Source organism: Marmota monax, unplaced genomic scaffold, assembly GCF_021218885.2.
Source record: "Marmota monax isolate L192 unplaced genomic scaffold, Marmota_monax_Labrador192_F-V1.1 WCK01_AAM20220418_F8-fsc00137, whole genome shotgun sequence".
Taxonomy (NCBI): Eukaryota; Metazoa; Chordata; class Mammalia; order Rodentia; family Sciuridae; genus Marmota; species Marmota monax.
In genome coordinates this window covers 4,172,797-4,196,469 of record NW_026692854.1, presented here as the reverse complement: position 1 = coordinate 4,196,469, position 23,673 = coordinate 4,172,797, and the positions used below count along the sequence as shown (strand labels likewise).

The window sequence follows — 23,673 nt, the reverse complement described above, 5'->3', positions numbered from 1 at the left end:
ATGTATAAATCAATGCCTGAAAGGATATTTCCTTGTGACCCAGGCACAGTTCCTTGGGGTATTCACTGCCTGTACCCCACAGCCTACTGCCATTACTGTTTGTCATAACAGGAATAGCAATTGGCTCAAAACACTGATCATTATGATGCTGATGATGTGGCCTCCCTAAGGTTCTAAATGATTGTTTGGTATAACTGCTCAGTACAGGATTTTTCTTTTAACCTTTCCTATCATGTTGAGAGTCAGAATTCAAATTCTGTACAGTTTAAGCTTCATTATGCCTGGCCTATAACTTGGCTCAAGGTATCTGAATTTATGTCAGTTTTATCTGCTTATTATACTAACGAGGTGGAGAAAGCAATCCCAGTGCCCCCAAAAGGTAAAACTCTACTGGTTTTGTATATTACTAGAGTTTTAAAATTAGGTTAGATCAATTATGGTACATTTAGGAATAAGTGTACAGTGGGAGCTTTATGAAATATTTCATGAATAACAAATTGGAATACAAAGTTAAGTAAAAATTTACTTAAGAACTAAGGGTCAGGTTGGGGATATAGCTCAGCTGGTAGAGTGCTTGCCTTGCATGCACAAGGCCCTGGGTTTGATCCCCCAGCACCACAAAAAAAAAAAAAAAAAAAAAGGAATTAAGGATAGCAGACAATACAAAAATAGAATATTAAGTTATTTTCTAATTTAGGCCTCATTTTAGTTTATTAAAAAATGAAGTATAGGGGCTGGGGATATGGCTCAAGCGGTAGCGCGCTCGCCTGGCATGCGTGCGGCCCGAGTTCAATCCTCAGCACCACATACAGACAAAGATGTTGTGTCTGCCAAATACTAAAAAATAAAAAAATAAAATAAAATGAAGTATATTAAATTAAGTATTTAAAATTACATGTTACATTTTGATCACAAAGGAAATGAAAAGAGCAGCTTTTCTCCTATCTTCATCTTCTGAATCAAAATGGTTGAATTCTGACTAATCTCAATTGCAGGTTCTATTTATTGTGTTATTTTCTCAATGACTTTTGTTTCATGTGTGGTTTCCAGTGGCTATTATTATTATTATTATTTTGGTTGTTGTCTTTTTTTGGTACCTGGGATTGAAGCCAGGGGCACTTAACCACTGAGCCACTTTTCTAGTTCTTTTTATTTTTTATTTTTTTAATTGAGACTGAGTTTCACTAAATTGCTTCAGGTCTTGCTAATTTGCTGAGGCTGGCTTTGAACTTGTGATCCTCCTGCCACGGCCTCCCAAGTTTCTGGGATCATGGGGATGTAATACCACGGCCAGCTTTGAGTGTTTGTTATTAATGAAAAAAATTAAAAAGATTAAAGATGTAAAATGTTTTAGGGATGACAGTCAAGGCATGTAAAATTCACTTTTAGTTCCAGAGAAGAGTCTACTTCCTTATCAAAAATTGCTTTTGTTTTTTCGGTGGCTCAGTATCACTGTGTAATTTGATTCTATGTACAGAAATGGAATTTTCTGTGCATATTCTCTCCAAGTGAATGAAATTTAGTAGGCTGTGATATTCCAGATCTCTTAACTTCAAGCTCTCCCTGATGTTTATCAAACATGTTTATCAAACATCAGGGAGACTATTGAAAATTCTTTTACGGTGTCTTGGTGTGAACATTGTCCTGGTGCTAGTTTCAAGCTTGCCTCATCTCATCATTCAGAAGCTACTTATCTATTTTTTTCCACTGCCTCCTTCAAGTCCACCCCCCCATCCCGCCCCCATGGCTGGATGCCTGTCCAGCCCCCACACATTCAGGCACATTTATTCCCGTAAAGATAGTGACACTTATGGTTTATTCTAAGACTAAATCTGTGTTGCCCAGCGAGTGACTAAGGACTTAAGCATGCACACTGCTTCTTCGCTTACCCTCCCACCTAACTTGACTACTCAACGTTTTTATTTCTTTCCCTCAGAATCCCCTCTTTTGGCACAATTCAGTTAACACACTACTGCCAGGCCACTAATTGATTTCTGAAACCTGACATTTGTTTTTTGTTTTCTCCCATCTTCCCTAATGGTACAGCACTACTAAGTAGGAAGGAATGCAAAGAACTAGAAAGTTCAAAGTAATTGAGGATCTGTCCATTCACACTGTCTGGCTTTGCGCCAATGGAGAACCTGGAACATTTGAAAAATATTTATCAAGTTTTAACCCTTTTTTGCTAAGTTGGTGAAACAGGTTTGCAGCTGTAGCATTTCTGTTAAGAGCAATAGCAAGGAAGCTTGGTTGAACATGTTCTTTATATGTCCAGAACCGCATGGCAAATGTCTCAGAAAAGGATTACTTTCCAATTTCCGTACTATTGTACAGGGCTAAGCTAGTTATTTTCTGTGAGATTGCAGAGCCTGGGTATTTCAGAGAAACCATTACTTAAAAGTGGCAACCCTATTTTATGAATTTTTATGCCAGAAATGAAATTAAATGAATGTTACTATATTTGAGCAAAAAAAAAGAATACATTTCAATTTTTAATACATGTAAATGCATTAGCTATGCAAACCTAACCACAGCCAGGTTTATATCTATTCATTAAGAAAAGTGGAAATGTAAAAAAAAATTAACAAGATTATAAAATATGGTTATTAAAAGCTTATCAAATAATCAAGTGGGGTTTTTCTGTTTTGTTTTGTTTTGGAATTGAAAACTTTTGTGAATGAAAGCATGCAAAAAAATGGCGTGATATTTAGAAATATTTCCAGTAAAATAGTGGATCTTATTGTAGTCAAAACTTGGGGGAAAATAACAGGCCACTGAAGCGCTGGTGAAAAGACTCTTAAGGGGAAAAGTCTAGGTAGATTTAAAAGCAAATTAAAATACAGATAGATATATAGCTGAAGTAACTGTGTTAGATTCAGCTTCAAGTTAAAAGAGCACCAAATTCTTTTAAGAATTGTCTGTCACATGATCAGATTTGATCATACTATCATCTTAACTGATCATACTATCAGCATTAACTAAAATTTTTCAAAGATCAATTTTAAAACTGTATTAAATCCCATATCACTTCTATCACCTGTTTTTAAACCATTTAATTACATGATTGGGTTTAACATAAGAGGAAAATAGGACAGCTTTTTAAAGATGAAGGTAGACAGCATAAAATTACTTAGAAAAAATTTTTGCAAAAACACTTACCAAATAATACTTTGGTAGCATGAAAGTAGTCATGAGCCATTCTCTTAAAGCAGCGATCACTGCTATAAAGATGAATCATGTGCTAACAGGAAGGGGGGAAGGAAAAGAGAAAAAAAAATTAGTTTACAGTGTAATTTTATCTTTTCCAAAATAAATACCTAATATTTATATACATATTAATTTATCTGCATATTTTAAATGGATCCCTGCTTTGATAGAGACACTCTTTGAACTTTTTTCTAAGAACTTTTGAAAAAGCTGTTTAACTGTGAAGTGGTGAGTAGGCTGTTGTATTTGTACAATTCTCTAATGGTATAGTGTGCTGTCAACATATGTACATATGTAGTAATATTACAGGCATTTTTATTGCAGTTTATTGTTCCGGCTTCCCAATAAGCCAGATAAAATCATGTACAAGAACATTAAGGATTAAGGGAAGTGGTTTTCTTTGGTGATTGCTGGCAAAAATTCACCCTCCCATTATAACAATGTAGTAAATGGACGGTAATATGTTTGGCTATTACTTTCCTAAAAAATTTGGATTCCCAGTTTTCAGAGCTGCTTCGTGCCTAACGTTTGAGGCTTCTTTGGTTGTCCTTTCGTAGGAAAAGGTGCCACGGTATTAGGTGAATTTGCTGTTTCTGTTCTGTAAATATTAAACTCCCTCCCCCTCCCCCCCCCAGACATACAGTGCTAGCAAAAATAAGTCAAAGATGTAATGTCTATTTAAACACACATTTGAGCTAGTTGTTAGCGCTTAAATTAGAGTCCAGGCTTTGGCTAGAATCAACATAGTTTAAATATTAAAAACCTCAAAATTCATATGGCCCACCCCCGCCTGCTCTCTACACAGGAATAAGAGGTAGAAATGTGTGTGAAAACTACTTCCAGCTATTTAAATACTGAAGTGGCAGCGGGGGTTGGTAGGCTTGTATGCAAGGACTTTAAAAAATGCTTGTCACTACACCTTTTACTCAGGACATACCGAATTTGCTTTGCGAAATAGATATCCTTACGGATAAAGAGACAAGAGCGGTTTCAAAAATTTATCATACCGCCCCTAGTTTTTTGTTAAAGAAAAGTACATTTTTGTATATTTAAAAATACATACTCATTAAACAAGTCGCTGAAAACCTGAGCGCCCCCACCTAGCTGCTTTCTGGATTTCAGTTTTTTGAGTTTCAGGTCCTTGCACAACACCTAAGACGTGCAATACTCTTTTTCTGCCTAATCCTGGCAGAGAACAGTCCGTAGAGATCTCCCTCCGCGTCTCCACCCTAATTCCCCCTCTTCCTAGATTCCACCCGCTCCTCTCCTTTCCTCCGCCCCCGGCTCCGCCAGCTCAATCTGTCAGAGAAGTTGTGTACAAACTGCGCGGCCGCCCTGCGCGCGAAGCTCGTGGCCCAAGGGGTGCGGTCGGCCTGGTGGAGGCGGGGCCCTGGGTGAATTTCTCTCTTTTCATAGGCTGGCCGATCCGGCCCGGCCGGCAACGGAGTCTTAGGATTCGCGGCAGCGCTGTCAGTCAGACTTGCAGAACCCGCCTACCCGGAGTTGGGTGAAATAGAGGCGGGCGTCAAGTGTCAGTAGTCGCGGGGCAGGTACGCGCGCTCGCAGCTCGCTCTTGGAGATCGGCGGTGGCGGGAGCGGGCTCCAGCGAGTGAGAGAGCGCGGTGGGGCGGGGCGGGAGAAAGTGGCTGCCTGGAGGACATTGGCGTTTACGCGTGGCAGAGCGGAAGAGTTTTGCTTTTCGTGTGCGCCTTCGAAAACTGTGCCTGCTGTTGACCGAGGGGTCTGTCCGGAGCCTCCCCTCCTCCGCCCGCGGCCCCGCGCCGAGCTCGCCGGCCCGAGCCAACGTGGGCCAGGTGGGAAACGCGCCTGACCCACGTACCGCAGCCGGAGCCGCTCCCCGAGTGCCCATGGCTACGCGGGTGCTGACCATGAGCGCCCGCCTGGGACCTGTGCCCCAGCCGCCGGCCCCGCAGGACGAGCCCGTGTTCGCGCAGCTCAAGCCGGTGCTGGGCGCCGCGAACCCAGCCCGCGATGCGGCGCTCTTCCCGGGCGAGGAGCTGAAGCACCCTCACCACCACCCACAGGCGCAGCCAGCGCCCCCGCAGCCCCCGCAGCCGGCGCCGCCTCCCGCCGTCGGCCCGCGGCTGCCTCCAGAGGAGCTGGTCCAGGTAGGAAGAGCCGCTCCCCTCCCTCCGCCTCCTTCCCGGGGTTCGGGCGTGTCCCGCTGCTGCGACGCGCAGGCGACAGGGGCCGCTCCAGGCTGGGGCTTGCGTCGGGGCGCACCAGGAGTTGGTGGTGGGGTGGGCAGCCCCTTTCTGCCCCTGTAGCCTGGGCACAGCATTACGTAGGGAGTAAATGGGGGACCTGGGAGAGGGGAGTCCGAGATGAATCTCCCCTGGCCCTGGCGGATCAGCCGGGAAGAGGTTAAAGAGGGAATTGGGTGCTCTCGCGCACCTTGTTTTTCTTACGTGTGGTGGGTGAAACCTTGTACCTCACGCTCCACTTTACTTAAATTACTCCTTCACCTTTACCCCTCCCACCCGATGCCTTGGAGGTCCACCTCTCCTCGTCTGGGGTTAAGTAGGAACGCAGTTTGGGGTAAAGGTTCCTCGGGGTTTCAAACCTTGGGGCTCTCTCTTCTTGCTTTAGAAGCGATTGTGGGTGGCCGAGTTTGGAAAACAAGAGGATAACTAAGGTTGTATTGGAGCGCGTATTTTTCCCGAAAAAGAAAGAAAAAAAGCCGAGGGTGTTGTTTTCTACTTGTGCGCGTAAATTTCCTCCCGGAGCAGCGTTGAAAGCTGGCAGTTGGCTTTTACACTTGCCCAGCAGCCGAATTAGAGCAACCGCCTGTTTCTTTCGCCCACGCAGGGAGTCATATAGCCCAGAAAAAACTTCACGGGACTTTTAGCTTGTCCCAAGGAAAAAAAAAAATTGGAAACATACCCACATGCAAACAGCTGGAAGAGCTAAAATCAGAAACCACTAACCGCCACCGGAGCGCAGTGCACGAAAGGGTTTAGTTCGGTTTATTTCAAGACGCTTCGTTTAATAACCCCTTGGTAGACTGTGTATTTGCTACCCAGCGCCTTGCCTACTCTAGTGGTGGTGGTGGGGGTCAGTGTCGCGGTGATTTGAGAGGACAGTGGCATTTGTCAAAGATGTGATTCACATGACAACAGCGTTAATTTTTATTTTTAAATCGGGTCTATCCGGGGAATCCCGTTCTCATCCACACCGTATGATCCGAAAGATTTGGCGGTCCAAAATGAAATGCTTTTGAAATTTACTAGCAAAATATGACTGGGTTATTCACCCATTATGGTGCCGTGGTTAATAGTTATATGAACCATTCCACCTAATTGGGTTTTTTTTTTCTTTTGAAATTTCCTTTTCAATGTTAAAAATTAAAAGAGAATTTAAGCTTATGTTCTGCTAGGAGAGAAGATAGCTGTAAAAAGATTGAGGCGATTTGTCCTTGGGGGGGGAAAAATCACCGATTGAGAACTATTTGGTTATTGGTTATTTCAATTTGGCTTTTTTACTTTTTTATTTTTATTTTACTTAGGAGACACCGAGAGGATAAGGGATGACAGAGCTTTTTTTTACAGAGTAGGGGGGAATGTAGCATTGACCCACTGAGAAGGACATGATAAATGTTTTGCTGATGACTGTGCTTCGACACAGCAGCCTCTCCCCACCCACGGGCTTCTTAGCACCAGTCTACCAAGGGAGTGATTTTCCCTTAGGTAATTAAAGATCTGTTTTAGATAGGGATATGAATAGGAACATTTCATTATCATATTAACCAATTACCGAATCTGCTGATTAAAATCAACATTTAGATCAAATGTTGAAGGTGAAATCTGTGACAGTGGATACTGTGTTTTTCTTAAAACATTGTATTTTAAGTTTCCGTTGAACAATAAATTAAAAAGCCACTGAAATAGCCAACGAATGTTTTATATTAGATATATTGGAAATGTCTAGTCAAGCAAAAAAGTTGTTTTTTTTTTTTTTTGCAGAGTTGATTTAAGGGTTTGCATAGTTTTTTGTTGTTTAAATAAAAGATGTAAAATATAACTATGTAGCATGGACAGAATTGAGGTAGCTAGGCAGTACTTTGATATAGTACTTTAATTGTAAACTGTAATGGTCAGGGAATCGGGTGATACTATTATTGCATCAGAAAGGAATATATTTCTGTTTCCTTTTTTTCTTGATTTGCCTCTTTCACTTTTTTTTTGAGCGATTTTACTAAAGACATTACAAAAACTTGTAAGCTTTAGTGTAAACCAGTAATTATACAATTGGCAAAACAAACCTGGTATGTTTATAAGCAATACTTATACTAGTAATAGAAGTTTGCCCTAGTATTTTACAGAGGGATCTTTGGTGTGTGTGTGTGGGGGGGGGGGATAGTAGTAAGCACCATTTTGGTCCTTCCAGAGATGAATCAGGTGGATTATGCATGTTTGTTTCTTTTCTTTTTTAGACAAGATGTGAAATGGAGAAGTATCTGACACCTCAGCTTCCTCCAGTTCCAATTATTCCGGAGCATAAAAAGTATAGACGAGACAGTGCCTCAGTCGTAGACCAGTTCTTCACTGACAGTGAAGGGTTACCTTACAGCATCAACATGAACGTCTTCCTCCCTGACATCACTCACCTGAGAACTGGCCTCTACAAATCCCAGAGACCGTGCGTAACATACATCAAGACAGAACCTGTTACCATTTTCAGCCACCAAAGTGAAACGACTGCCCCTCCTCCTCCTCCGGCCCCAACCCAGGCCCTCCCTGAGTTCACCAGTATATTCAGCTCCCACCAGACCTCAGCTCCAGAGGTGAACAATATTTTCATCAAACAAGAACTTACTACACCAGATCTTCATCTTTCTGTCCCTCCCCAGCAGGGCCACCTGTACCAGCTACTGAATACACCGGATCTAGACATGCCCAGTTCTACAAACCAGACAGCAGTAATGGACACCCTTAATGTTTCTATGTCAGCCGCCATGGCAGGCCTTGACACACACACCTCTGCTGTTCCGCAGACTTCAATGAAACAATTCCAGGGCATGCCCCCTTGCACATACACTATGCCAAGTCAGTTTCTTCCACAGCAGGCCACTTACTTTCCCCCATCACCACCAAGCTCAGAGCCTGGAAGTCCCGATAGACAAGCAGAGATGCTCCAGAATTTAACCCCACCTCCATCCTATGCTGCTACAATCGCTTCCAAACTGGCAATTCACAATCCAAATTTACCTGCCACTCTGCCAGTTAATACGCAAAATATCCAACCTGTCAGATACAACAGAAGGAGTAACCCCGATTTGGAGAAACGCCGCATCCACTACTGCGATTATCCTGGTATGTGATCTTACTTGGTTGAAGCATTGAGAGAAAAAGAGAGAAAGAGTGTGTGTGTGTGTGTACACATATCCTTTTCATCCTTGGGCTTTAAATTTACATAGAAAAGTTCTACTTGACAGTTAAGAAAAAAAATCATATACATTTGTTATCTTCATATTCTATTTCTGTGCTTTACCTTGGTGTGTAACCAAGTAGTTTTCTATGGTGTATTTTATTTTATTATTTATTTATTCACTTAGTTTTGCAGTACTTGGGATTGAACTCTGGGGTGCTCTACCACTAAGTCACATCCCCAAGGCCCCTCTCTCCTTTTTCTAAAATTTTATTTTGAGATAGGGTTTTGCTTGAATTTCCCAGGCTGACCTCAAACTTGGGATCCTCCTGCCTCAGCCTCCCAAATTGCTGGGATTATAGGCATGTTTCATTGTGCCCAGCTTTATTTTCTGTATTTAAAAAAAAAATTGACTATACAACATTCTGGGAAAAAATTACCTTATGTACTTTTTTCTATTAATTTTTTAAAAATTTCATTTAGGTTTATAGTATTAAAATCTAAATTAACTGCCCTGGAAAGAGTGGGGTAGGAGAAAATAATATGTTGGCTCAAAGGTACCTAACTTACTGCTGGTACAAGACTATATATGGGATACATTTAAGGATGGTTCTGATGGGCCATGCATCTCATTCAAGAATAAGCACATGCTAAAGTATAAATTCATGACAGTAATGAATGTATCTCCCAAGTTGCTGGTGTAAGCTAGTTTATGATTAATATGGGGCATAATTTATTGACTGGTGCATGATATGCCATGACATGCTAAATGAAAAAAAAAACAAGAAATGTTAGGAGTACAGAAAATTATAGTCATCTTGGATAATGGTTTAGCAATGTCAGCTATACAACCATTAAATTTTTTTAAAAAAACATACTATAGTAGCTATTAAATCACTAAAATGTGTATTGCTAGTAAAAATTACCTTCTGGAATATAAACACAAGTTTTCCATTTGTCATTTACCTGTGTTCTTTCCTACTAAAGTGATACCAAAAAAAATTACTTTATTTCTTTAATGAGGTAGTGGGGGAGGGCTCCTTGAGATTTAAAACTGAAGCTTCAAATATTTTATCTAGCATGAAAGAGTTCTTCTTTCGAGGCAGATTTTAAATACTGAATCATCAAATGTAAGGATTTCAAAAGGTCTCCAGAATGACAAGCTATTCTTCCTCTGCTCCTTTATTTTAGGTTGCACAAAAGTTTATACGAAGTCTTCTCATTTAAAAGCTCACCTGAGGACTCATACTGGTATGTAATTTTCTTGTTAATTCTTTAAGTTGTGTAAATAGTGTAAGTGGTATTCATCCTTTTAAAAGCCAACATGTGTTTGATCTCTTCTTTCTTCTGTCAACTTTTATTTTTTAATGGCCTACCTTTTCAGCACTAGCTTGGCTCAAAATTCAGTTCCATGAGGATGTCTGGTTCCAGGAAAGCTGATGCTCACTCACAAAGGCCTTGCCCTGTCACTTCCATAGAATTAATTACCCAAAAACATAAACAACAATGTTTACTAATGGGTTTTAAAACGTTTAATGGCAGCGCTGTTCATGTCTTGAAGGAAAGAAATTTCTCTCTCCGTGGCAAATCAGTTTGCTTTAAATAAAGCCCTTTTAGACAATCAAAACTTTGCCATTTAGCATGTACAGCATTGCAGCTTAATACAAGGTCCTTGTTAGCTTAAAATATTTGTGTTGAGTGTGTTTGCTGTGTTTGATGAAAGATAGGCCTGAAGTTGCAGAGTTTTCAGACTGGTCAAAAATAGAGTTATGGTTTAAAGTTATTCTACACCTTACGCACCACCCCGACATTTGATATGTTTGAGACATCATCTTTATTCTAGCTTATATTTCATCCTCATTTAAAACATGCTTTTAAGCTTAGCCCCTTTAATTTTGTAAGTTTTTGTTTTATTAAAGCTATAGCAATAACTTTTAGGAGGTTTTTAATTTAAAAATTTTATATCAGAACCCAGTTTTAAGATGAAACTAGGTGGCATACTTTATTAAAGGGCTCTGTGTACCCATAATATTTTCAAATATATGGATGGTTACTATTTGTAATTTTCTTTAAGAATAGCCCTAAAGGAAAGAACTCTTAAAGTGATTATACTTTTTTTTTTCCTCAATAAATACAGCCTTACCTAAAGTTCAAAGAATAAGTTTGCTAATAAAAGCAGTGACCTAGCAAAATGTATTATTCCATCATTGCTATGGAAACCAAAGTATTCAACAGTTCCTTTGAATGGGTCGTTGGATTAGTGTGAGGACTTGAATCTCCCCAGGCTAGATGTTACTATGGAAATTGAGTTTTGATAAATGAAGTAGTTATCTCTAACTGCTGCATTAAAAAGTAAAAGCCTTTGAACAAAGGTCAGTGCTGAGATATAGCCATGAGAGGAATATGGTTGCAAACAGTTTGTGTGCATGTTGAGAAGTACTGCTTGATATCTCAATGATAAAAATCTAGTTATTAAAATCCAAATAGTATTGATGACAATGTGGTAGATACCAGGGCTTTCTGAGAAACTGCTTTTAAAAAAAAAAGACACTTGAACTTATCTATGAAATAAATGAGTTGTTTTGGCCCGAGGTTTTTAAAGGCAGACAAATTGATTATATAAAAAGAAAGAACCTTCATAAACAACCTAAGGTGAAAATCATGTTTACAGTTAAGCGTCCACAAAAGAATTAAGCATATAAAAAAGATGTCAACCTAAACTCTTCAAAATACAGATGACAAGTGCCAGGAAAATATTCACTATAAAATATCCTTTTACAGACTATGTGCTCTGTTAAGGAAATGTTTAACACAGGGTTTTACCTGACGTTTTGATTAAGAGGAGGTGGGAATAACTTAGAAACATTTGAACTGTTGCTTTTTTTCTCTTGGAAGTCCTTGAAACTGGAGATAGGAAGGAGGGAATACATTTTCATGGGGTTAAAGTCCCCTAATAAAAGAAGAATATAATCACATATAACGATGTAATCAACTGCTTATTGCAGGGATGTAGTCAGGCCATATCTAAATAGCCTTTCAACCCCTGTCAGGGTTTAGTGCTCTGAATGCTTGTACCTAGGATTCTGGAACTTGACCTGCTGGCAAAGAAATTTAATAGTGAGTTGTCTTAACAATGCTTGCCCTAATAAAAACAAACTAAAAAGAGGACCTAGTCCTAGTTTGGGTCCCATGCATCAACTTTTTTCACCTGATCATAAACATTGTGGCCTTCAACATCTAATGAGTAAGACCCTGTAATCCAGTTTAATAAAGTTTTGTTTGATAGTCTTTCAAATGCCTGGGGGAGGGTTTTACCAGACTAGTTCATCTGGATAAACCTGTTCTTGGGTAATCATAGAGCATTGAGGTTGTTTTCTCCTCATTTCTCGTTTCTAGACAATGCCTTTTAAAATGACCTGTGCGCTCTCATTGCATCCCCCCACCCAACCAGTTGTTTTTCAATGAATGTATCTGGACCCAGCAGAGGCTAGTGTTTTTGCCTCCTCCTCCCCTTTTCCCTTTTAAGGCCCTGGTAGATGAAATAGGTTTTGTTTATTTTTCCCCTCTAAATAACTTCCCTCATTTAATAGCTTGTTAGGTTTTCTTTCTGTGTCCCTTGCTTCCACATAGGCAATTTATTAGGGAACTTTAAAACCTATAGGATAATGTCGGTCTGTTTGATGACATAATAGAAATTATTGTTTAAATGGTTGCTGTTTTGCAGACAGAATGCAAAGTACCCTAGCATTTCTTTGGAGAAATAATTGTAATTGCTTTAAAATGTCAAGTTACTGTATGTTTTTAAAATGATTTAAGCAATTAAAGCAATCTGCATCTGAGTTCTGTTTAGTTACTTATTTTGGACTTTTAGATTATAAATGATTTTTTAACTTGAGTTGCAAATTGAACTTGAGCAAACAGTGTTTCCAAAACAGATTTCTCCCCCCATAATTTGGGATGAAAGAGTAAAAGATAAACCTGCTTCTTGAATCACAAATACCATAACATTCAAGCGTCCTAAGTTCAAGTTCATGCGCTTTGATTTCTTTATTAGGAAACCATACTTAAATAGTACAAAGTTCCATCTTGTTTGTGTGGTCAAGCAAAATACCTTAAATAGAAGTTGCCTTTATTCTAGGGAACCATTATATTTCATTGATATCCATATAAACATAAGACAGCATAATAACAGGCCTATAGAGGCATTCTTTGTGTGAGTAAGTAGTGTTTGTGTATGAATACGTGGTTATCATGCTTCTGGTTAGAAATAGTTATGACTGCTTCTAGGCAACAGTGTCAATAAGTAGTGTGTTTCCCAATCTAAATATTTGTACTTTTAACAGTAAAGTGAACATTCTGCACAAATTTGTATGCCTTGTGATATATACAAGGGGCTATTCCTATTGCTATCATTCTAAATTTGCTCCCAAGCACCTTTAAAAAAAAAAAAGATTCACATATCCATCAGCCCTTCTAAGTCACTGTGACTGATAAAGTACCTTATTCAAAGAGCTTGTAGTTTGGGGTTTTTTGTTTTGTTTTGGCGCTAGAGATCAAACTGAGGGACCTCATGCATGCTGGGGAAGCATGCTAACCACTAAGCTGCCTCAGCCCCTTTTGCTTAATTTCATAATGGAACTTAAGATTACTTTTCAGCCTCACCCCCTCTGGGACAGGGCAGAAGATTAGCAGTTGTACAGAGAAAACTCTTTGAGGAACACACACCCTTAGTGCAAGCATCACTCAGACCAGGACTGGTTCCACAGACTGACAGAGGAAAGGACAATTTGACACACTCGTACAAGAGAAAATGGAAATGTATAAATAGCATAGGAACACAAAAAACGGACTCTTCAGTGCTTGTTCAAGATTCTTTGTTAAGAAAGAATTCTACATTAGGTCTTGGAAGCCCTAACCTCCTTGTAAAGGGAGTCAATTCCTATGTTCTTTCTTGCTTTACTTTTCTTTCTTCCTTCCTTTCTCCTTCTCTTTCTTTTTATGCTGGGGATTGAACTCAGGGGGTACTTTATCACTGAGCCACATCCCTACCCCTTTTTGTTTTTTCTTCTGAGACAGAGTCTTACTAAGTTGCTTAGGGCTGGGTTGATTCTCCTGCCTCAGCCTCCTGGGTCACTGGGATTTCAGGTGTTGCCACTGTGCCCAGCTAGTTCTTAATGATATTGATAAGTATATGTATATGTTTTTAAAAACATAATGTATTATGTTATATTGAAAATATAATTTTTTGGTAGTGGGAATTAAACCCAGGGACACTTGAGAACTGAGCAACATCCCCAGCCCTTTTTATCTTTTATTTTGAGCCAGGGTCTTGTTAAATTGCTGAAAGTCTCACTCAATTTCTGAGGCTGGCTTTGAATTTGTGATCCTCCTGCCTCAGCCTCCAGAGTCTCTGGGATTAGAGGTCTGTACCACCATTCCCGGCTCTGCTTGAAATTTGCATTTTAGCTTCTGGTAAAGTAGTAAAAGTCTTTAGATATAAATATCTGGTCTAGCACATGGCTCCAAAGTCATTATCCTATGACTATATTGGGTATACATTTGATTTTTTTAAAGTATTGGTAATGTTGACAACAAAGATGTTTTCAGTATAGGAACTACTCCATTGAAAGGAACATTATATTGTGAACATAAATTACTCTCTTTTTGGTAGAAAAGGAGTGAAAAGCTTTAAGAAAAAAAAAAACTGTAGAGAGGACTTCATTTCAGGCCTTAATGAATGGAGAACATACAATTTGGATCCAGAATAGATAGTATTAGTTAAATGTTTGATCTATTTCACTGGGAGAATTAGCATAGGGAAAATATTTCACATGATGAGATTTAGTGGCCAGTGATTTTTATTTTAAATTATTTTTATAATTTTATTTTCACTTGCAGCTTTGAAATTTATTTTCTATATTGACAATTTCTGGCTTATTTAAAAAAAAAACAAAAAGTTTGAGCCTTAAGAGACTTGCTGGTTCAGACCCTGAAGAGGTATTTATGAGAAAGCTTAGAAACAATTTCTTTTCAGTGACTCACTGGGAAGATTAAACTTTGCTTCTAGGACTTGTTCTTTCATCTGAAAAACATTTACATAGGAAGTTGATTAAACATTGTTTCAAGATGATAAAGCTTATCAAAGGTTAAGAAGAATAATTTGATTCAGCAAACATTTGACCGATTTTTGTGGAGAATCCAGAATAATCTCTTCTTACCCTTTTTGTTTTTAAAGGAGTGAGAGAAGATAGTTCATAAGTAGATTAAATAGAGTTGCTGAAATTGAGATAGAAACAGCCAGCTGTGCCGGTGAAAGAATGTAGAGCTTTTTTTTTTTGTTTGTTTGTTTGTTTGTTTGTTGTTGATATAGTTAGTGGCAGGATTTTTGTTTTTTAGTAATAATTTGATCACTCAAGCATTTTGCTTTGGCTGATATTTTTAGTTCTATAGAATGTAGTAGCTGTTTACTTGATGACCTACATCTTTTCTGGTGAAGAAACAAAGTAATGTCCTATTTGAGTCGAAGTATCTCTGGCAGCATTCCTGTTCTGGCAGCCTGTATTATTTACTTTAAAGGATCTCTAACAACTCCAATTAGTTACTGTTTTAGAAGTGCACAGTAGGTAACTTTTCTGAAAAAATCTATGCAGAAGAACACATTAACTTGGCTACTTTATAAAAAGGCGCAGACCTTTAAGAACAGGGAGGAATCCACTGGTCTGGGATAATTGTGTCAACTGCAAATAAAGGAAAAGATATCTGGTACTCATTCTGTGCTAGGGAAAATGAAAATACACATTTATTTTCTATTCAGGTTTAAAAAAGAAAGAAAAGGTAAAAATATTTCATAGACTCCTCACTTTTTGAAGTTACTTTGGGATCTTATTACAAAGATTGTGAATATGAGTGTTATTGTTTTTGAGAAAAAGGAAAAAAAGTTTCATTGCTTTGCTAGCAAAGGAGAAACACAGGGTACTTCTGTCCCAAAGGCTGTGATTCTGCCCAACAGCAGGAATAGGGGGCTTTTAAAGTGGTGATTCAAAGGCTGCAATTCTCAGATCTCTGTTAGAGTTATAATTCACTTGTTAATTTGGAAGACAGTCATTTCTGAGATCTTCTGGTACCATCCCCAGTGTCTGGATTAATTCATTTCTCTGGTGGGTGTATACTCAAGGACAGGTAAATCTGCCTAAAATGGGGAAGAAAGGTAATCCTGTTTGTTTCCCTGAGATTAGCGTTTGTGAGTTGTCTTTTTGTCAGGAGGCTCAAGAATTGTTATTTCAGTAACCCTAAAAATGACAGAGATGTTCTTCCTGGGATTTGAGAACCCTGAGAAGTAGTAGTAGTTTAGGAGCCAGGAGACTGATCCTGCTTGATAGGGACTGTGGATAACAAGAGTGAGTGTTCCCTTCCAGTCCCTTCTTTTTGGCTGTGCTGCCCGGGCTGGCCTCAAAATCAGCTTTCTTCCAGCCTCAACCTCTTGAGTAGCTAGGGTTCCATGTGTGTATCATCTCATCCACTGCCTGGCCATATCCATTCTTCCTGCCCCTCTAAAAGAGGAGACCCCTTGCCACCCTTGACCAGCACTAGGAGCCTCTGAACTTCTTGATTTTTCTCAGGTCTAGTCCAATTCTGTCAAAGAAAGTTTTATGTAGACTTTATCCCTGTACAGCTTCAGAGTGGATAAATGTTTTCTCCCGAAGAGACTCAAGCACGATTCTCACCTAAATATACATTTAGTCAGATTACCCTTGGTCACAGGCCAGGGTAAAGCCCAGCTTTTCTCTAATTTTGTAAAAAAGGAGAGAAAAACTGACAGCCTCACTCTATCCTCCTTTATTTTCCCTCTTTTCACTATGAAAATAACTGCTAGTCAGAGTTTGGCCGAATGCATGATAGTTTCAGAGAGGCATTGGGAAAACTGTGGCAACACAGCAGAAGTAGAAGAGGTCTCTGCCTCTGCAGAGCTTAAAAAGCTGTTGAAGGCAGAACACAGATATTTGAAGCCTTCATAAAACAATGTATGAGCAAGTGCAAATCAGTGATTCAAAAAAGAAAACAAATTATTTTGATCCAGGGCCCTGTGCATGCTAAGCGCACACTACCATTGAGCTACATTCATAGCTCAGTTCAAAATCAATTTAATTGACTAAGATACATAGAAGTGGAATGATCTCTCATGAGTTGTTCGATGTTTTCTAGAAGGGGAAGGGGTAAGATGAATGGATTTTAAAGTGATGAACTCTTATTAAAAAAAATTTTTTTTGATACATCCTTTTTGTTTCCTAAAAGTGGGCCCATTGCTAATAGGGCACTACATCTATTAGATGCATTTAAAATGAATCTTTCAGTGTTCCAAGTGTAGGAGATCTGCAGTGAGCTCTAATTAGGAAAATTACTGACATAGGTACATAAAAATATGAGTTAGTGGGAAAAATAATTTTATCTTAATCAGTTTTCTCAGCTATCAAATATATTTTCCCATGATTTTTTTCAATGTTTTCTGTTATTTTCCTTTTTATTATTAAAAGCAAATCTAATAATTGAGGCTGTTTCAGAGTCTCAATTCCTAAGTCTGAGATGATGGGGAAAAAAATCTATTAAGATTTTTTAGGCCAGGGACCATATCTTATTTGTGTTTTGCAAGGCATTTAGTATAGGCCATACTTTAATACATACTGTCTAATTCTGATGGTGTTTGCTTTTATCTTTTTATAAACTACCATTGATTAGATTTTTAATCATCAGGAAGGTAACAGATGTTCAAATTTGCTGTAATAGACTTTTTAAAAAGTTACCTAACGTACCTTTTCTAAGAAATAGTTCCTTCTGTGATTTTTTTTTTCTTTTGTTAAAAGAATCTGTAGAACATTCTAGAGAAAGGCCTTAGTATGGGTCTATTGAATATGTTCAGCAGAGCAGAGAAACCTCCCATTCCATTGTGGTAGGTTCAAAAGTCATTTTTTTTTTTTTTAATCTGTTCATCAGAGAGAAAAATAGATACTGTTTTAGTTTCTTGCTAGAGATTTTTTGAATACTTCACAAACATTCTGCTAAACCACTGAAATTCACCTAGTCTGGGAGAGAGGAATACTCATTAGTAATGTTTGGGGACTGCCGATACCATGCTGGAAACAATTTTTAGGACGCAAAAGGCCCAGAAAGGTGGGTCTTCACGGAGGGCTGGCCTTGTTAGGATGTGCCGAGGCTTCAGACCATTTGAGTTTAAGGGCTGGTGGAAGTCCATTAAGCTATTCTTTACCCTTCATGAGTGGTTTCAGAATCTAAATAAATTTGAACAATATGTATATATATTTCTTGCATCATTCAAAGAGAGTGTATTAGTGTTTGCTAATGGAAGATTTAAGTGGGACATTAAGGAAGAGTGGCAGGCCAGGATTCTTAATGTGTGTTTGTTTCTAACTCCTGGGGTTATTGCAAGGATTAAGGAAGGTAGTGAGAACCTAGCTCTGGAGGAGGTGCCAGTGGAGGTTGGTATCTGCTCCCTCTTCCCTTTTTTGTTGGTAACGTTTCTACTTAACATTTTAATAAAATATCTTCATGACTTTATCAATATGGATTGTATGCATGTTTCGGATTTTTTTTTTCAAAGATTAGTGATTCTTAGCAAATTGTTCCTATCATAAGAAAATGCATACTTTATTTGAGATAAAATCGAAGATTATTGTCCATGTTGTACAAATTTGTCACTTTTTTTTTTGCCTTTGGAAAGTTTCACATTAACAGCAGGAGAACTTAAAAATACAGTTGATGTTGAAAGAGCTTAACTAAATATTTGAAATTGGTGGTATTGGAAAGAGATTCTGTAAAAATCCAATTAAACTTTTGAAAGCTCTATCCTGTTGAAATATAACTTGAAGGAAGTCAGTTTGGTTTCCCAGAAGTACTGTGCATAGTGTTTCTGGCTGAGGAAGAAAGGTTCAAGTCTGCTGTTTGGCGAGAAATTGGGTACCAGCTTCCTCTACGATATTTTGCTTGAACAGTGTTGACACTTGAACAAATCCCATAGAAACTGCCCCAAGTGGGGAATAGTTATCCTTGCTTTTATAGTAAGACTTGGCCCCAGTAACTACTGTTCCAGACACTGGTAGTATTCTTGGCTGGATAATCTATAGATGTGTATAAATTGAAAGCAAAGCCCCAAATGTTTTAGGAACTTGAATGGCTACTGTATTTTGACCAATCAGTAAAGTAAGTTTTAAAAAATATTGGTCCCGTTTATTGCTTTGTAGCCAATAAAAACAGTGAACAAAAAGAGTCTAGTGTCCCTTGTTTCTTAAATAAACTGAATTCACTTCTACTGCTATTTAGTTATTAAATTCAAAAGACTAGAATGATTTCTTTTAAAATTAGGACTCTGTAAGAAGTTGTTGCCTTGCCTTAGACATCAGAAATGTTTTTGTTTAACCCAGTATGTTTGTTTCTGTGACTTGTTTTCATGAGGAACACAACCAAACACTTCAGTGCAAAGTTATTTCTTCTGTTTGATTTAAATCCACAAACAAGATAGTTGCACTTACCACTGGTACTAAAATGTTTCTGCATATCAAACAGTTATATGTGAATATCAGCGAAAGAGGAGTGAATATGTTGCTGAAAAGTTTTGAGTGTATTTGCTTAAATTTCTAGTTGAAATTTACTGTGAGGCACTGGGGAATGAGAGTATAATACACCAATTTTAAAAGATGGAGGAAAAAGAATTTACTATGAGAAACAGCATCCCAAATTGAGATGTATATTTTTTAAATGGGATGATAGGACCTGAGAAGGAAATTAAGTAAATAAGTGTGCATTAGGTCAGAAACAGAAGAGGGGGGGAAAGGTGGCTATGAATGCATACTGTAGGAAGCCAAGGTGAGATCTCATAAGAGTCAGTGGTTATTAGAACAGTTGAAATACATTAACCTCACAAGCTGTAGAAACCTCATCATATGTGGATAATTTTTTTTTTGTACTAGGAATTTAATCCGGAGATTTTTTTATTTCTGAGCAACATTCTCAGTCCTTTTAAATTTTTTTTTTCTTAATTTTTTAAGATAGGGGCTCCCTAAGTTGCTGAAGCTGGCCTTCAACTTTTGACCCTTCCACCTCAGCCTCTAGTTGCTGGGATTATAGGCATTGGCTGGACAATGTCTTAAAATTTAGATTAAGATTAAAATTCAGATTCAGTTGGATAATCCTACAACTCTCCTGAATATGATACTGCTAAATTAGGCAGGAAGGTTGCAACAACTTTGAGGTTGTTTTGGGTTTTTTTTTCCTTTTTAGAAGAAAACATTTTAAAGCAAAAAGGTGCCCAACTAAAGTATTCCAATAGTACTTTAATATGCAAATTTGTCTCGTTCTTATCTAAACTCATTAATACTCAGAAAATTTTTTTTTTTTTTAAAGAGAGAGTGAGAGAGTGAGCGAGAGAAAGAGAGAGAATTTTTCAACGTTTATTTTTCAGTTCTCGGCAGACACAACATCTTTGTTGGTATGTGGTGCTGAGGCTCGAACCCGGGCCGCACGCATGCCAGGCGAGCGCGCTACCGCCTGAGCCACATCCCCAGCCCCTCAGAAAATTTTAACAAAGCAGAAATTAGGAATCTAGTCAGTGAAAGACAGACTAAGCTTTGAGATTTATATGTATACATGAACTTAAATAAGATTGATTCTAAAACAGTGAATTAAAATTGCATTATAAAGCTGGGGTGTGATGGAGCACCTCTATAATCCTAATAATTTAGGAGGCTGAAGCAAGAGGATCCCAAGTTTGAGGTCAGCCTCAGCAATTTAAGGAGATACTGTTTCAGAAATAAAACTGACTGGCGATTATAACTCAGTGGTAAAGCACTCCTGGGTTCAATCCCCTGTATCAAAAACAAACAAAATAACTGCATTACACGTAGTTGTTGAAAGTTTGCAGCTAGCAAATTTAAGAGAACATTAAGAATACAAGTTGCAGGCGCGGGCAGAGCTCAGTCATCAATTCAGTATTCAAGTGGAGAGCTGTGAAAACAGGAAGGTTGATCAGGGATTTGTCATGAATTGCTCCTGTAGGGTACCGGAGGCCATGCATTTTGGTTTTGTTTGCTGTATCTCAAGCATCAGGACAGTGACTGGAGTATAAGACATTTGTCAAATTGCTTGTAGTAATTTTTTTTTTGTTCTGAGGGACTGAACTCAGGGGTACTTGACCACTGAGCCACATCCCCAGTCCTATTTAGAGACAGGGTCTCACTGAGTCGTGTAGCACCTCCCTTTTTGCTGAGGCTGGCTTAGAACTCACCATCCTCTGGTTTCAGCCTCCCCAGCCACTGGGATTACAGGCATGCTCCACCCTGCCCAGCATAGTAACTTTTTTGGTGCAAAGAAATGTTTCTTAAATTTACATGCACACCAGCAAATGTTAGGATTTAGTTATGGTTCTTTCATGACCTGAACCTGTACCAGTGAGAACTAATCAGTACCTGACTTGGGGGTCTGGCTAAGACATTTATTAAATATCAGATGCATTAAGCCTTTAGACTTTAAGCCATTCAACTTTAAAAATGTTTCAACTTTGTTTCCCTTCAGTCTCAAAAGAGGGATGTGAATGTGTGTGCTAGTGTGAAACTAAGGAGATTTTCCTTAGAATGCCTGAATAGTCCATTATAGGAGGTCATGGGTTATGTGCTGAAAGCTTCAGTCAGCCCAATTTAGACATTAAAGACCAATTTCAAGCAAAGCAGTTGTGGTACAAGAAATTAATCTTGAAGGTGATTTGACCAGCTCCCTCTTGAGTAGCTCTAAAATTTTCGTGCTCCCTCACCCACCATGTAGCCACTAGCCCTACAGTAATTTAATTTGGGTTAGTTTACGAAGAAAGCGTGTTTGCACAGTGATAAGGCCATTCAGGCCCAATCTAATCACTTCACGGATTGATGTGTGTAGGAGTACATAGAAAATGAGGGCACTGATGCATTTTGCATGTGGCTAAATTTGGCCTTCAGTTTTTCAAGAGTAAGCAAGATACTTCTTTCTGTATATAATAACAGGTTAAATCCCATTCTGTGAAATGAGTTTGCTGGATTGCTTTGAGGGACTGTAATATTTATTTAGTTCATAATGGAATGCATGATCCTTTCTTCCTGTGCTTGGCCCCTGGTTTAAAAAAAAAAAAAATCCTCAGGTGTTATCTACAGTTGTCCTCTGAGCAGGCCACCTCACCCTGTTTGTTGGTTGTCACAGGTGAAAAGCCCTACAAGTGCACCTGGGAGGGCTGCGACTGGAGGTTCGCGCGATCAGATGAGCTGACCCGCCACTACCGGAAGCACACGGGCGCCAAGCCGTTCCAGTGCGGGGTGTGCAACCGCAGCTTCTCACGCTCGGACCACCTGGCCCTGCACATGAAGAGACACCAGAACTGAGCCGCCGGCGCCACGCTCTCCGCCGCGCGAGCCGCAGTCTGTTCCGCAACCTTTAAACTACAAACTTTATTATTCATATATATATATATATATATGTAAAAGAGAAAGAAAGAAAAGAAGAAAGAAAGAAAAGAAAACAAAAAAACTGGAAATGTATATTTTGTATATTTGAGAAAACAGGGAATACATTGTATTAATACCAAAGTGTTTGGTCATTTTAAGAATCTGGAATGCTGTACACGGCTTTACTCAAGCAGATTTCATCTCATGACAGGCAGCCACATCTGGCCTGGGTGAGGGTGGAGGGGGGGTGCGCGGTGTTTTTACCTCGGCACCATGGTTTAATGTGTGACAGTGGTCAGTGAACAAATCACTTGGCAGGTACTGGGAAGAAGGATGGCTTGTATGTCAAGATTTTACTTGACGGACATCGTTTTTGTCATTATTAGGTGATCCCTTAGAGGTACGCATTGTACCTGGCAATTCACAAATAGCCATTGAACAAATGTGTTTTTTTTTTTTTTTTTAATGAGTTGCCTATATTTGCTATTCAAAATTTTGTAAATATGCAAATCAGCTTTATAGGTTTATTACAAGTTTTTTAGGATTCTTTTGGGAAAAATCAAACTTCTTTTGAAAATAACCGTAAATACATTTACAGTTAGAATTTGTGATAAGATACCTCTCAAAAATGTTACCAAATTCATTTCTTAGGGGGGAAGGAATAATCATTCAAATGAACTTTTAGGAAAAGCAAATTTCATGCACTGATTAAAATAGGATTGTTTATTTTAAATACAAAAGATGTTTTTTATGAATTATAAACTGAAGAGCTTAAAGATAGTTACAAATATACGAAAGTTGAACCTCTTAAAATAAGCTAAACAGTATAATTTTTTTAAAGGAAGGACTTAATGTAGTTTTCACACGGCGATATTGAATTTATGATGCAGTTTTCACGTATGGAAACGTTGAATTTATGATGCAGTTTTCATATACCAAGGTGTTTGCTCGTGCAGTACTGTTGGTTAAATGACAATTTATGTGGATTTTGCATGTAATATACAGTGAGACACAGTAATTTTATCTAAATTACAGTGCAGTTTAGTTAATCAGTTGTTAATACTGACTCAGTGTCTGCCTTTAAATATCAATGATGTGTTGAAAACTTAACGAAGCAAGTACTACATATATGCAATATAAAATAGTAATGTGATGCTGATGCTGTTAACCAAAGGGCAGAATAATAAGCAAAATGCCAAAAGGGGTCTTAATTGAAATGAAATTTTAATTTTGTTTTTAAAATATTGTTTATCTTTATTTATTTTGTGGTAATATAGTAAGTTTTTTTTAGAAGACAATTTTCATAACTTGATAAGTTATAGTTTTGTTTGTTAGAAAAGTTGCTCTTAACATGTAAATAGGTGACAAATGGTGTAAATAATTTTGTAAGAGGCTTCAAAATGTTTATACGTGGAGACATACCTACATGAAAAGCATAAATCAGTTGCTGTTTTGCTTCTTTTTCCCTCTTATTTTTGTATTGTGGTCATTTCCTATGCAAATAATGGAGCAAACAGCTGTATAGTTGTAGAATTTTTTGAGAGAATGAAATGTTTATATATCAACGACAATTTTTTTTGGAAAATAAAAAGTGCCTAAAATA

At 38.4% G+C, this 23,673-nt stretch overlaps 1 protein-coding gene across 2 annotated transcripts; it reads left to right on the top strand.

Moving 5' to 3' along the window:
- Positions 1–4,744: 4,744 nt before the first annotated feature.
- Positions 4,745–23,673, top strand: Klf5 (KLF transcription factor 5). Of its 2 annotated transcripts, none has more exons than XM_046449484.2 (4): positions 4,745–5,336; positions 7,661–8,540; positions 9,787–9,846; positions 21,829–23,673. In XM_046449484.2, exons 1-4 carry the CDS (start codon positions 5,076–5,078, stop codon positions 22,005–22,007), a joined length of 1,380 nt encoding a protein of 459 aa, XP_046305440.1. In that variant the 5' UTR covers positions 4,745–5,075; the 3' UTR covers positions 22,008–23,673. The 2 variants fall into 2 exon arrangements, with proteins under 2 accessions (XP_046305440.1, XP_058436960.1); XM_058580977.1 differs by lacking the exon at positions 4,745–5,336 and adding an exon at positions 6,890–6,914.

Bases quoted from the DNA above. Each gene is read 5' to 3' on its own strand.
- Klf5 (XM_046449484.2), top strand. From the start codon at position 5,076: ATGGCTACGCGGGTGCTGACCATGAGCGCCCGCCTGGGACCTGTGCCC. The intron at 5,337-7,660 runs GTAGGAAGAGCC...TTTCTTTTTTAG, and splicing joins CTCCAGAGGAGCTGGTCCAG to ACAAGATGTGAAATGGAGAA. The intron at 9,847-21,828 runs GTATGTAATTTT...TGGTTGTCACAG, and splicing joins TCACCTGAGGACTCATACTG to GTGAAAAGCCCTACAAGTGC.